This window comes from Eulemur rufifrons, chromosome 20 (assembly GCF_041146395.1).
Source record: "Eulemur rufifrons isolate Redbay chromosome 20, OSU_ERuf_1, whole genome shotgun sequence".
In the NCBI taxonomy this organism is placed as follows: domain Eukaryota; kingdom Metazoa; phylum Chordata; class Mammalia; order Primates; family Lemuridae; genus Eulemur; species Eulemur rufifrons.
In genome coordinates this window covers 14175596-14189520 of record NC_091002.1, presented here as the reverse complement: position 1 = coordinate 14189520, position 13925 = coordinate 14175596, and the positions used below count along the sequence as shown (strand labels likewise).

The window sequence follows — 13925 nt, the reverse complement described above, 5'->3', positions numbered from 1 at the left end:
GGGGGGCTGCCGGTCACTGGGGAGCACCCCAACTCAGGGTGGGTGGGGACAGCAGTGTGGGCGCTTGTCCTGCACAGGGGACACTGAGCCCAGGGAGGGGATGCTCCCTGCATGACTGGGCCATGGTGTAGGAGCAGAGAAGGCAGAAGGCCTTGTGGGGAAAGGACCAGACAGCTCTGGGCAGAGGCATCCTCAGCCGTCACCACCACCAGCAGCGTCACCAGGTCCACAGGGGGGCGTGTCCAGCTACTGAAGTTGCCTCTCCTCTGCCTGAGGCTCTGCACTGGCCCATCCGCAGGAGGGGCGGAGGCCACAGGAGGGCCTGAGGGGCAGCTCCCATCCTCTTGGTAGGGGTCGATGGTGCTGAGTTGGTCCGGCACCAGCAGAAGCCTGGTGCACTAGGAAAAGGTTTATTTTTGTTACTTCTCGTTGCTCTATGGTAAAGAACAACTAATTTTGTGAGTGAGGGGAATGCACTAAGAAATATCATGGATTAGGCTTCAAACCCACTCTACCGCCCTTTGATTTCAAGAGGAGAAGGGCGTTTTCTGTTTGCCTTTCGTTTTGTGACAAAAGTAATACAATTGGCCCCAAGTGAGAGGGAGGATGCAGGGATGGGAGATAGCAAGTCGTGCTGAGTGTGCTTCTGCCGGGAAATCAGGGACACATTCCACAGGATATCTGAGAAAAGTTAACGGAAGGATTATTTGCCAAGTTAGACAAGGGAGGTTAAAGGACCTCTGGTCAGCAAAAGGGGAACACCTTCCATTCCTACACCCCAAGGGCTGAAGGAAGGTGGTTGCCAAGCCCAGGGTATTAGCTTACTGTGGCTGCTGAGTAAATGCCACCAACTTGGCAGCTTATAACACAAGTTTATTATCGTGCAGCTCTGAAAGTCAAAAACCAGAAATGGGTCTCTCTGGGCTGAAATCAGCATGTCGGCTGGGCTGCATTCCTTCTGGAAGCTCAAGGAAAGAACCCATTTCCTAGCCTGTGCCAGCTCCTAGAGGCTGCTCACATTTCTTGACTTGCAATCTCCTTCCATCTTTAAAGCCAGCAGCGAGCTGAGTTCTTCTCTCACCGAATCACTTCAACTCACTTCCCTGCCTCTCTCTTCTACCTTTTAAGGAATTTGGGGGCCCATCTGGATAACCCAGATAATCTCCCTATTTTAAGGTCAGCCTATTAGCAGCCTTAATTCCATATGCAACCTTAATGACCCCTTGCCAGATTGCGTAACACATCCACGTCCATAGAGACTAGGATGCGGACATCTTTGGGAGCCATTGCTCTGCCCAGCACACCTGACGGAGGAGCTGCGGACCCAACAGCACCCACGCTCACGATGTCTGGACGGCGTCCTCATGTGGTCCCTCTTTGGTTCCTGGGGTGTCCATGTTATTTCCCCATAACCTGTAAGCCCCTCAAGTTACCATCAAAGGAATCATGAATATTTCACTTTTGTTACACCAGAAAGTAAGAAAGTGCCAATATATCACAATACAATAAAATCACATTCTCCAGTACAAACTATCAGCAACCGGGAAATTTTCCATTTACAGCAACAACTAAAAACCACTTGTAAGCTACTTAGGAGCAAAATGAGGAGAGGGATACAAAAAAAAAAAAAAAAAAAAATTTGCGGGATTTAAATAATTTAATGTATTCTATATCCTAAAAATGTCCATTGTCCTGCAAGTAGATTTATAGAATGGGGGGTGGGGGTTATAAATTGATATCCACAAATTTTTAAGGATCTAGGGCAGGGCTTCTCATGCTTTAATGTGCACACAAACCACCTGGGATCTTTGAAAATGCAGATTCTGAATCAGTGAGTCTGGGATGGGTGTGCGAGTCAGCGCTTGTGACAAGGCCCCAGGTGCAGCTGATGCAGCTTCTCCACGGACCACAGCTGCACAGCCAGCCTGCAAGAAAACACCTTATTCCCCTTGGGACCCACCTCAGTGAGGATGTTGCTTAGGGAAAGGGCCAGAATCGGGAGCAAATTAGACTGTGTGTGGCCCACACTATTTCCTGTTCTTGCAGAGTTGGTTGGGTTTTTTTTTTTATTTCAGCATATTATGGGGCTACAAAGGTTTAGGTTACATATGTTGCCCTTGCCCTCCGCCCCGAGTCAGAGCTTAAAGCATGTCCATCCCCTAGATGGTGCACATCACTCTCATTATGTGTGTATACACCCATCCCCTCCCCCCCCCAGCTATCTGCCCGACACACGATTAATGTTATTCCTATATGTGCCCTTAGGTGTTGATCAGTGAAACCAATTTGATGGTGAGTACATGTGGTGCTTATTTTTCCATTCTTGGGATACTTCACTTAGTACAATGGGTTCCAGCTCTGTCCAGGAAAATACAAGAGGTGCTAGATCACCATTGTTTCTTATAGCTGAGTAGTACTCCATGGTATACATATACCACATTTTATTAATCCACTCATGTATTGATGGGCACTTAGGTTGTTTCCACGTCTTTGCAATTGTGAATTGTGCTGCTATAAACATTCGAGTGCAGATGTCTTTTGTTCTTTTGGGTAGATGCCCAGTAATGGGATTGCTGGATCAAATGGTAGGTCTACTTGTATCTGTTTAAAGTATCTCCATGTTGTTTTCCACAGAGGTTGCACTAGTTTGCAGTGCTAGTTGGGTTTTTGAGGTAGATGTTTACAAGGATGAGGTGAAGAGGGTTTGGTTTGTCTATATTTTTAAATTTCAGTAGGTACTCTATACTCCTTTTCAAAACATCTATGCACAAATTAGGAAAAAAGACTCCCCCTCTCCCCGGCCTTCCTGGTGGCCAAAATCTGGACAGGAGTTCCAGCTGGTTTCCCACAGCTGCACCTGTCCCCAGAGTGCCCAGCCCCAAGACAGGGGCTGAGTTTGCACGACTTTGCAGACCCCAGCCTCATCCCAGGAGCTTCCAGCTAGAAAACCCTGGGCTTGCAGGTTTCCTGTGAGGGCAAGGGGAAGCCCCCGCCCTGAGCAGCCCTTGGCTGGTGTCTTTTGTCTTTTCTGGAAGCAGCAGTCAAAAATGCTTCTTGCCTTTGGAATCTATGCTATTTCTTTGGGGCAGATTATGGGCCACCTTAGACATGGAGATTGCCCACAGCAATTGCAAAAGAGCTTTAAATGCAGAATTTAAGGAAACTCAACCAAAAAAAGGTGAGTCAACAGCCGATTCTCAGAACGGCCCCACAAGATTTGAGTCCCAAGGAAACCTACAGCTCCGGAAAGATTCCTGACTGCAGGCTCTTTCCACCCTTCCTAGACCAGCTGTGAGGAGCACAATGAGCTCTAAACCTCTTCAGTGTTGGGGAGATTAGTACTTTTGACATATTTAATGTTAAATCTTTCTACCAGGAATATGATCTGTCTCTCCATTTTGCCAGATCATTTGTTCCATCAGTAAAAGTTCTGTTTTCTCTTCCTGAGTTCATTTTATATCTTGATATTAGCTATATTGTCTTTGTTGTTGCCATTGTATTATAAATGGTATTTTTACCACATATTTTCTGTATATGCATTAGGTACAACAGTACATTATTTCAGTTGACTTTCTTGCATTTTCTAGGTAGAAATTTGTATTTATAAATAAAATTACTTTAGCCCCTTACTTTCCAAATTCTCCAGAATTTCTCTGGAATGTTCCCTTTGTCAACCTAAAGAAAGAAACTGAAGCAAAATTAATACAGAGAGTTTATCTGGGCCAAGGTTGAAGACAGCAGCCTGGCACACACTTCCGGGTTGCCCTTGACCTTTGTCACGAGCAGGGTTTTTAAAAAGGGAACAAAGAATGGGCTGTCACAAAGTTGTTTGGCAAGAGTTCTCACTGGTTTACAGAAATAACATTGATTAGGCCATACATTGTTGAACCACAGGGTATGAGTTACGATGTCCCGTGTGTGGCGTTTTATGGCTACTTGGTGTCTGTTAGTCTAGACCTCACGTAGCAAGTGGCTTCAAGAGGCAATTATTGAGCTCTAGGGGAGTGTGAGATGTAACTGCTGTCACATGCTGTCACATTTCAGTGCCCCTCTGGGCCTGATAATTAAAGGGGGCTTGCATTCCCCAGATAAGAAGCTTCATTGTTTCCTCATCTTTACAGCAAAATATTTCTAAACAAGTGTCCTTGCTCACGGTTTCCAGTTCCTCTCTTCTGGGGCTCTTGGGAATCCTCTCTAGTAGTCAGTGTTCCAGATGGCACCCAAACGGCCCCCACCGAGGCCAGCAATGCTGTGCGTGGGTTGAACCCAATGGCCAGTTCCGGGCTCTCGGCCTCCTTGACCAGCCGGTGTCTGGCACAGGCAGACACTCCCTCCCTTTGAGGACAGCACTGTGCCGTGTTATCTCAGGCCCTTGCCGGTCGTTCTTCCCTGGCTGCCCCTCACCTGGGAGTGGCCATGCTCAACCCTTAGACTTTGTCTGCCCTGGTTGATTTCCTCAAGTGTCATGTGTTAGAGCCAAATCTGCATTTGTATGTACTTGGGAAACGAAATGGCTTCATTATTTTATCTACCACTTCTATAGCCTTAATTTTTTTTCTACTTCCAAAAGAGATTTCTCAATCTTCTACTCTGTTTGTGATTTTTCTCATTCCTAAAATATCTTGATTATGTATCATTCAGTGACATTTTATTTGTATTTTCTTGGTATCTTTAGAATATATTTTCTAGAGAAAGATTTCTATTTCATCCCCCTAACACTCTTTGCCTAAATTCCATTAAGCCCGGGCCCATCATGGCTGCCCCTGCCCAGACCCCACTGCACAGAGGCCCAGGAGAGTCATTGGTGGAGGGCACCATGGACTTTGAGAGCACCCTGCACACCCCCACACTCTCAGGGGTCCCCAGGTCTGGACTATTGTCTGTCCCTGATTTTTTTGTAGACACTACAAATGCATCTAATGTTCTAAATGCACCAACTACCTCGAAGGGGAAGAGTCCTTCCTCTGATACACACGGGAAATTACTCACAGGTCCATGCCCATTGCCTCAATTCCACCAGGCTCCTGAGAGGCAGCAGTCCTGACACCGTCCCAGGTCACGGGTGAGCATACAGTGGTTAAGTCAGGAGATGAAGGGCCTACACATAGGAACTGACTGAGCTGGGAAAGCACTGTCTTCTAAGACCAGGACAGGGCTCCACTCTCTGCACAGCCCACCTGGCCCTTCCCTGGGGCTGTGGCCATGAGCTCTGAGCTGCTGCTATCCCTGTGGTCCCCAGAGAGCCCACTCCTGGTCCCGCCAGGCTCCTGTCTCGGACCTCATTTCCCACTAGGCTGTGGAGACAGCTGAATTCCTGCTGTTCTCACAAGCAGCGTGGCCATGACTGGTCACTAGGTGGACAGGTCATGCGTCCCAGCAAGGATGAGGACAGAGCAGAGGACAAGGACCCCTTGCCAATCCTGAGCCTGGCAGCACCCAAGGCCACACAGCTTGTCTGGCCACACCCCTTTTCTTTGACTTCCACAGCCTCCTGTGCCCCCAGTAGTCCTGTGCCCCAGGCCCAGACAGCACTGACATCCAGGGATCTCCATGGCAGGTCTTTAAGAGAACCTAGCAGAGGCTGCGCGTCCTGTTGCAGCGGACTCTTCTCTGAAAAAGGGCGGGGAAAGCCTGCGTACATGTGAGTCCATCATAGGTACACATGTATACTCCTGTAACATCTTAGCAAAGAGGACATTAAATGCCAGATGGGGGAAGTGAGGCCTGACTTGCATTTCATCTCAGCTGGGCCATGTTTAGAGAGAGAGAAAATGAAAGGGAAGTGATTAGGAAAGTTTAAAAGGGATAAAGTTAAATTAAATAAAATTTTAATATAAATAGAAACATACTCAGAAATAGATCTGTGCTTAGAAAGACATATACATGGTATGTCTCTGAGCCCGTGCAGGAAGCAGACCAGTACCAAGCCCAGGTGGGTGGTCCCCCCATTCCACCATGTCCCAATGGTCACACACTGCCTGATGTTTGTCTTCTCCAGACATCTGCGTCCCGGTGGTCCCTGCCCATCTGTCCCCAGGAGAGATAATTCCAAGACATTGTTCTCATCTTTCCTAAGACACTTCCACATGTCCAACAAAGCCAGAAGAGCCACAAGGAGCTGTAAGTTGATCCGGTTCCTGCCAGCCCCTAGGAGGCTGGGTTGTGGGTCTTCCTGTGCCTGCTGTTCCACGTGTGTCACCGCGTCTGCGTCATGTGTCTGTGTGGAGAGGCAGGGGAGCCATTCTAGACTCAGACTTCCTGGCCCACAGGAAAGAACGGTTTTCAATCAGGATGCGTGTGTTAAGCTCAAGGAATGTAAAAATATGCCTCAGACCCCAATCCTGGTCCCAGAGTTTGGCGGGGACTTTGAGAAGGGAGACAATGACGCGGAGTGGACACCTCGGCAGAGGAAAGCAGCGGGGGCGGGCCTGGCGGTGGCGGAATGGGGAGGAGAGAGCCACGGCAGGGGCTGCAGGGGAGGAGATGGCCAAGGAAAAGCAAGGCTTCATTCGGCCCACTTGTCCCTGTGGCCCCAAGGCGGGTCCCCAGCCGTGAAACACCCATTAGCTGGAAAAGAAACAAACAGCCTTTGAGCTTTGCAACCGCATCCTGTCGGGGGCAGAAATGTTGAAATCTCCGCCTCCTACCAGGCCATCGAGGTGAAACCTGGCTCTTGCTTGGGTACATCTGAAATACAATTGGCCTCCTGAATCATACTGAACACTATGCTTAAAATAGAGATGTCTATTTTTTTATTTTTTTAATTGTGGTGAAATGCATATAACATCAAATTTAACGTCTTCACCGTTTTAAGTGTACAGTTCAGTGATGTTGTCTATTCGCATTGTTACGCAACCAGTCTCCAGAACTCTTCATCTTGCAAAACAGAAGCTCTACCCATTAAACAATCCCCATTAGACACACCTATCTTTAATGATCCCTTCCTTCAGGAGAATTTTATCTCCTGCTATTGCCCCTGTTGCCTCCTTCCTTCCCCAAATCCCCTCTTTGTACACCTGTTCACACCGCCAGTGTTAGGAAAGCGGCAAACCTGCAGAATGCCTGGGGCTCCCTCTCTCTCGCGCACACACACTCAGGCACACAGACACACACGTGCACACGTGTGAACAACGCAGCTTACCCTGCAGGATTTATTGCCCTCACCCCTGTCTCTTGGTGACCATTGTTTACATTCACATGGGAAGAAACATAAATCCTCCCAATCCCCAGAGATCCCACACAGAAGGGCTGTCAGTCTGCCACAAGGGAGCCCAGCCAAGGTGACATGTCTACCCAGGACAGGAAGGAGCCTCAGGCCAAAGGAGGCATCCAGAAGGAACCCACTGGGTCCAGGCCTCTGTGAGGGACAGTTACCCAATCAAAAGGGACTCCTCTTCTAATTTGCCCTGAGGAATGGAATCAGACCTCCCTCTATTCTGTGTACCCGGTGATGAACTTGTCCCTGGCTGTGGACCATCAAGCTGGCCAAAGCTGAGTGGCCACTCTTAACGCCAGGAAAGAGGAATTGGACATGCCCATCTTCCGTCCTCACGTACTATAAGACTAAAACACAAAACGGCAAGCAGAGAGACATGCATGCAGAAAGCATGTTGGGAGCAGCCCTCCTCCGGCTGTTGCTATTTTTCCACACAGAGGGGTAGACACAGGGGTTGGAGGGATGTGCAAACACCGTCAGGCGTCTTCACACTCTTTCTTTATCAAATTGAATTCGCCATTCCAGGGGAGCGCTTCCACGAAAAATCTGCAACTTACTTTCTGAAAAAGACGACAACAACAAAAATCAGCAGTGTGTCAGAAGAAAAAGAAAAAAAAAAAATTGTCCTATTGCTAAGTGTCAGCTTAGGAATGTGCTGGGGGAGGGCTCACCACCTTCAAGGGATGATCCCAGGAGGCTGCAGAGCTGGAGGCTGCAGACTTCACAGCCACCAGCAGTCACCCAGGGGGATCTCTGCGCCCTACTAACCACGGGTAGATAACAAATGTTAACAATCATCATATTTTGGTGTGAGATTACAGGTAAACTTGACTTTATTTTCAATTCTCTTTAACACTTCCTACAATGTAAATAAAGCAATTCTATATTAGATAGAAACTAATGTATATTATTTTAATGATTAAATAAACCCTTTGTTCTAGTAACGAGGAAGTCAGGATAAGAGCAACTTAGAAGATTCTAGGTCCTTCCATATCTTATGTTCCAAAGAGCCCTTCTCTCCCTTTCAAAATATCATAGAAATGACAAATAAGATATTCTATATGTGGGTAATAGATAAATGAATGAGTGAATGGCTGGATGGATAGGTAAAGAGAAAATAGTACGAGAAAAACAGCAAAGAGCAAACAGCGTCTTAAGTGGACTGGAGATATTGGGCACTTCCAGGAGTTAAGAGGTAGGTGGAGTCGGAGAGAAGGAAGTTTAGTCCCTGAATAAGTACTGGACACATGCAATGAAAAGACTAAATCAAGATGGGTTTGTAAGCAAATTACATCACACTTTGGAAACCAAAATCTCCGTTGGTCTTTACACTGATCTAGAACACAGAAGAAGATCGAAAAACCTCGTTCTCATTTACCGCTCCGGCAAAATCCTGGAACCAAGATATAACTGGGAAATGAATTATTACCCAAACTTACCTAGTAAATAAACAGCAAATGTCCTAAACAAAAAACTAGCAAATTAAAGACAGTTTTATATTAAACAATTACTGTCCCTAATGGAGTGCTTCCCAGATTTCCCCAGTTATATAAAACATGTGGGTGTTTGAACTGGGAAATTTTGATTCAGTAGATTTGAGATAAGGCCATGGAACTTGTGTATGTGTGCATGTGTGTATACATACATGTATGTATGCTTGTGTGTGTGTGTGTGTGTTTGCCACATGCTCCAAGTGATTCTGGGCATCGGGAGAGTTTGAGAGTAGTTAATACATATAAAAGCAAAATTTCTAAATTAAAAAGTGGCCTATCAAACCCCACTGTGTTCTAAATAACAAATAAATAGCAATTGCAGACAGAACCCTTCACGTTCTTCCTTTTCGGCCTGGGCCCAGCAGACTGGCTCCTGCGAAAGATAATAATAAGGATAACAACAGAGCGCACATCTGCGTACCAGAGAGTACAGCAACACGTTCACAGGTACATGCAGGGAGTGGCTTTCAAGAAGCGTGTCCCTTGGGCACTCAGAGAAATCCAGATATTTGCCATGAAAGAAATGGAAACAAAGATGTGTATCTCAACAAAGCTGTTCAGGCCGAAACACAAGGAGTGTCCCACGCCATATCCATGTGTAGTTGCCTAGAAAACATGCCGAGGAAGAAGGTTCCCCAAACTCAATACCCTTGTAAGCTATGTACCTGTCCCCACTTTCAAAAACCTACAGACAATGTGGATAAAAGCTAACCACTGGCAATCAAGTAAAGTCATAAAACTGCGAAACACACACACACAAACACACAAATACAAGCACACCCTATTCCAGATGTGAGAATGTGAGAATGGCTCAATTTTGGGGAATCTATTATTTTAATTAATTATACTAATAGGTTAAAGAGGAAAAATATTCAATATACTTGGTAGATATTGAAAGAACATTGGATAGAAGAAAACATTCTTAATTTAAAAAATAGCTCTTAGTAAAGAGAGAGAATTGAAGAAATTTCAGAAATCAGCACTTGATGTAATATTTAATAGTAGAATATAAATAGTGGGGACATTTCTATTAAAGCTGGGAACAAGCAAAACTGTCCAGTACTATTACTCTTCAGCATTATCCTAAAGGCTTGGAGAGGAAGAAAGTTTCCACTACTGATAAATGTTTTCTAAAAGTATGCCTTAAAAACCAAGAAGAGTCACGGAAATCTTAGGCACAAGTGGGCTCCCTGTGGACAAGTCTCCTAAATTTTCTTTAATATTTTCTTCAAACAAGCAAAAGTAACAACTTTCTGATAATCCCCTCCAAAACAGGATAAAATATAAACTTAAAAAAGCCATACTCCTAATACTAATAAAAGATAAAGCAAACATAAAAGATCAGATAGCATTAGGACATGCTCACAGCTTAAAAGTTTGTCCTGATGGGTTACCTGCTATTACTCGGAAATGGTAGGACTTGTCTAATTTAAGGGTATAGGAGGCAGTTTTTGCCACACATAATGGGAATCCGTGTCATTAGTTGTATTTGCATTTCCTGTGCCATGGCCGTAGAGAAAGTGGTGGTTCTCAACATGGGATCCCAATGCCAGAAGCAGGCGCAGCTCCACTTGGGAACGTGTTAAGAATGCAAATTCCTGGACTCCATTTCCTGACCTACTGAATCAGAAACTCTGCAGGTAGGACCCATCCATCTGGGGTTATCAACTGCCCCAGGTGATTCTGATGCCTGTTCACACTGGCAAACCACCAGTGTAAGGAAAGGGGCAAAGATAACCCTGCTGGGCAAACCTGCAGAATGCCTGGGGCCCCTGCCAGTCTCGGACTAAGCACAGTTGGACAAACAATACAGGGCTCTTTCCCAACTCTGAGACCAAGAAATACAGGCTTGATGCCAAAAGTCCCTGGGTCAAGTCAGCCCTTCAGGTGAAGTCTTTGGGTTTTCCCTGACCTTTGTGGAAACCCTGGATAAGGCCAGCAAGAATCAATGGTAAGCCCGTGACAGCAGGGACACTGTCTGGTCTAGTCATTGCTTAATTGACAGCACCCAGAATAGGCCTGGTACAACGTACATAGTGCCTGGTGCTCAGTAAGTTTATACGAGTGGATGAGTGAATGAATGAATGTCCTTATGCCCGTACAGGGATAAGCAGCCGTGCACCAGCAACAGTGGGTGGCTGGTCTCCCAAGAGGACAGATTTCCAGTGAATATGTGTTGGCCAATGTTCCTGCATCAAAAGGCCGGAGTCAATGGAGCCCTTGAGGTAAGAGTGGCCTCCACAACATCCTGTCCCTAGGACGAGGATGGGGCAAAGACCCCAAGGGTTCCACCACGTCCTGTGTCCCTGTGTCCTCTGTTCTGAAGGCCACAGAAGTGACCGATCTGGGGCTGACCACAGGCAATCAAATAAAGTTATTGGAACCACCCAGACCTCAAAGCGAGGGCCCAGGCATCCCAGCGTGTTCCGTCTGGGGCTCAGAGCTGCCAAGGTCATCGCTGACAGTTGGTTTGTCACCTACCTTTTCCAGTTTAGAGTTTCTTTGAACGGCACAGCTTTCATTATTGCTTGACATCTTTTTGCAATTGCTGCGAGCAATTTCAACATCAATAATGTATTCCAGACAATGTGTGACCTGTCAATTAGCAATTGTGCAATTTTATTCAAAAAAGTCTTATTTTTATAAAAAAGCATTGACAAACACAAAAATCACTCTCTCATCCTCTCCCCTTTTCTCCCCTCCCCGCTCCCAGATGTTTCTTTAGGGGAAAGCCTGGGATACCCACTGCCTGGAGTCCTTTGCACACAGAGACAAGTGACAACCCCGGGAGCCACCTGGAGCTAGACACTTGGGGAACAGGCTCCTCTCCAGTTTAGGGCCTCCTTAAAGGCAAGACCTAATTCCATTTTCCATCCCAAAATTTGGGGTATGCTGTATGCTCTATGAAGGATACGGGGGGAGTAAGGGGTCCTCAGAACCATCAGTTCTCCTGGGCTAGAGATGCTAAGGTTCACCTGGGCCTGATGAGATGACAGCCCCCTCAGCCATACTGGCCCCCCTGCCCAATCCCTTTCATATACACACCCCTCAGACTCCTGTAAAATCTCCCACCCTTTGGGGTTTCCTCACCCAAGGTCCCTGCCATCAGCTCAGAACACAGACCCTGCAGGCCTGAATTCGTCTGCCTTGTCCTCTGTTGCATCTTTAATGAGTAGAACAGCTGTAGGTTTACAGTAAGGAATCAGCATTTACTGAATTCATTGATGATGGAATGCAGTTAAAGCTAGTCATGCTATCCCTTTAAATCTGCTTTCATCTGGCGGTAACGGATTACAGTAGGAGACAAAGGGATGTCTGCTAGTCAGGTCCAGGTTCACCTGGACTCACTGTCCTTTGCTCTCTCCGCGCGTCAATAAGGCTGTGTTAGATCTTAGCCAAGCTCCAAAGAGTTAACAGAGGAGACTCTGGCCTGTCTTGAAGGGGAGAAGCTGGTTTGACAACATCAAGAGGTACCAGCAGGGTTTGGGAGATAGGTTTGTACTTAGGAAACCTTGAAAATACTGTGGAGGGGAACCTGACCCTCCACAGAGCTTCCTAGGAGTACAATAACCATCCTGGCAGACCCTCCGAGTGCCGGCCTCGGGCCCTCACAGTCAACAGCCCAGTTACTCTGCACCCCGGCCTTCTGGGGTAAGGCTGTCACCCCCATTCTTTGTCAAGTAAGGAAACTGGGGCACAGAGAGACTAAGTTATTGTGTACCTAGCAAGCAGCCGACCCAGGGATCAAGCCATGGTGTCCCAGCACTGCGGCGGGCATCCCTAACCACCGCACTCTTGTTCCCGGCCTCCTTCATAGTTCACTTTTTTTTTAACTCATGTTTTCCCATGGCCCCTCCAACAATGACCTATTGGTTGAGTATCTTTGTAACCCAAACCTGCACCTTTCACGGTGTCATTGCCAGCCACACCACCCCCCGACTGACTGAAGCTGATATTCATGGTCGGCTGAGTTCCAACAACGGGCACCTTTCTCTGAGTAGAGCAGGCAGGCCCCTGACTACCATGTTGCAAACTCCAGAGAGCACCATGCCCCTTGGAATCCGAGTAAGCAATGCCTCCTAGAGTTGGGCATCTCAGGGCCCTGTGAAGAAGGCCACGTTTTTATAAACAGAAAATCGGTACGTCTCCACTTCCACTAAATAAATGTGGAATTAAAAAATTTTTAAAATTTTGTGCCTCTGTCCAACCCCACATTCCATGTTACGTGGATGGGTTAAAATATTGCCTGTGACAGCAGAATTGGAAAATATTCACAGCGCTAGATTTGTCTCCTCACTTTAGTGAATACATGAATATTCAATTTGCAGTTTTGAGGTTAAACGAGTTAATACATGCAAAGTACCTAGAAGAACAGTCTAAGCATATACAGAAAGTGCTCTGCACGTGCACTGCTGTTATGGTACTGTGCGAGTGGGTACACTTCTAAGCACTCACATATTTAGGATTTTTGTACATCAGTACTTTTCCCATGTGCCCACTCTCTCAGTCTGGCTTCACTCTGTGCCCCATCTGCAAATGCCCTCGTATGTGAAGAAAACACCTTTACCCGCAGCTGGGCCTGCAGCACTCTGGCCACCAGGAAGATGTACTTGTCCTCGCTCTCTTTGTTGTATTCTTGCATGGCAAACCACAGACACTGCTTCACATTGGAGCTTGTGGTGTTGATGGTTTTAAATGTCCTCAACTGCGTTGTCAACTCATTCTTCCCTGGGTCTGTGCTGGCCACCAGGGCCATGGGAAGGGTGAGGAGGAACAGGGAGAGCCACCAGGGTCTGCTCATGGTCCCTCAGTCAGGAGGCACAGGTGAGTCTCCTCCTGGTCCTCTCGGGGCTGGAGCTGCAGGTGGGGTGGGGTGGCTGCTGCCGCTGCTGCCACTGCGGATCCAAGGGTCTTACTGCCACACGCTGCCTTCTCTCAGCATCAGCCCAGCTGGATTCAAGACAGAACCATTACGGTCACCCTTTAGCCCTTTCCTTCTCCAAGGAAACCCACCCACAGACCCAATAAAGGAGTCTCTGCCACCAGCATCCTCCCTCTTACCCTGGATGTGGTCTGTGTTTCCGGGGAGAACTGCCCTCCACTTAGACCTACACCTACCCTGTGCCTGTCACCACCCACTTTTGTTACCTGATTCTCAGTCCTGTAAAATGTGACCACAAAAATTGTTGCTGTCCTCAAGGTTTCCTGGCCCCCAG

General features: G+C 47.0%; 1 protein-coding gene across 1 annotated transcript; it reads right to left on the bottom strand.

The window, feature by feature from the left end:
* Positions 1–7692: 7692 nt before the first annotated feature.
* Positions 7693–13510, bottom strand: CST8 (cystatin 8). The gene is made up of 3 exons (XM_069496125.1): positions 13277–13510; positions 11191–11304; positions 7693–7776 (listed from the first exon to the last, which is right to left on the bottom strand). Exons 1-3 carry the CDS (start codon positions 13508–13510, stop codon positions 7693–7695), a joined length of 432 nt encoding a protein of 143 aa, XP_069352226.1.
* Positions 13511–13925: the final 415 nt, after the last annotated feature.

What these genes read in the sequence shown, in the direction of transcription:
- CST8 (XM_069496125.1), bottom strand. Translation starts at nt 13,510, where the DNA reads ATGAGCAGACCCTGGTGGCTCTCCCTGTTCCTCCTCACCCTTCCCATG. An exon ending in TGCTGCAGGCCCAGCTGCGG is followed by an intron (nt 11,305 to 13,276) that starts GTAAAGGTGTTT and finishes GCTAATTGACAG; the next exon opens with GTCACACATTGTCTGGAATA. An exon ending in GAAACTCTAAACTGGAAAAG is followed by an intron (nt 7,777 to 11,190) that starts GTAGGTGACAAA and finishes CGTCTTTTTCAG; the next exon opens with AAAGTAAGTTGCAGATTTTT.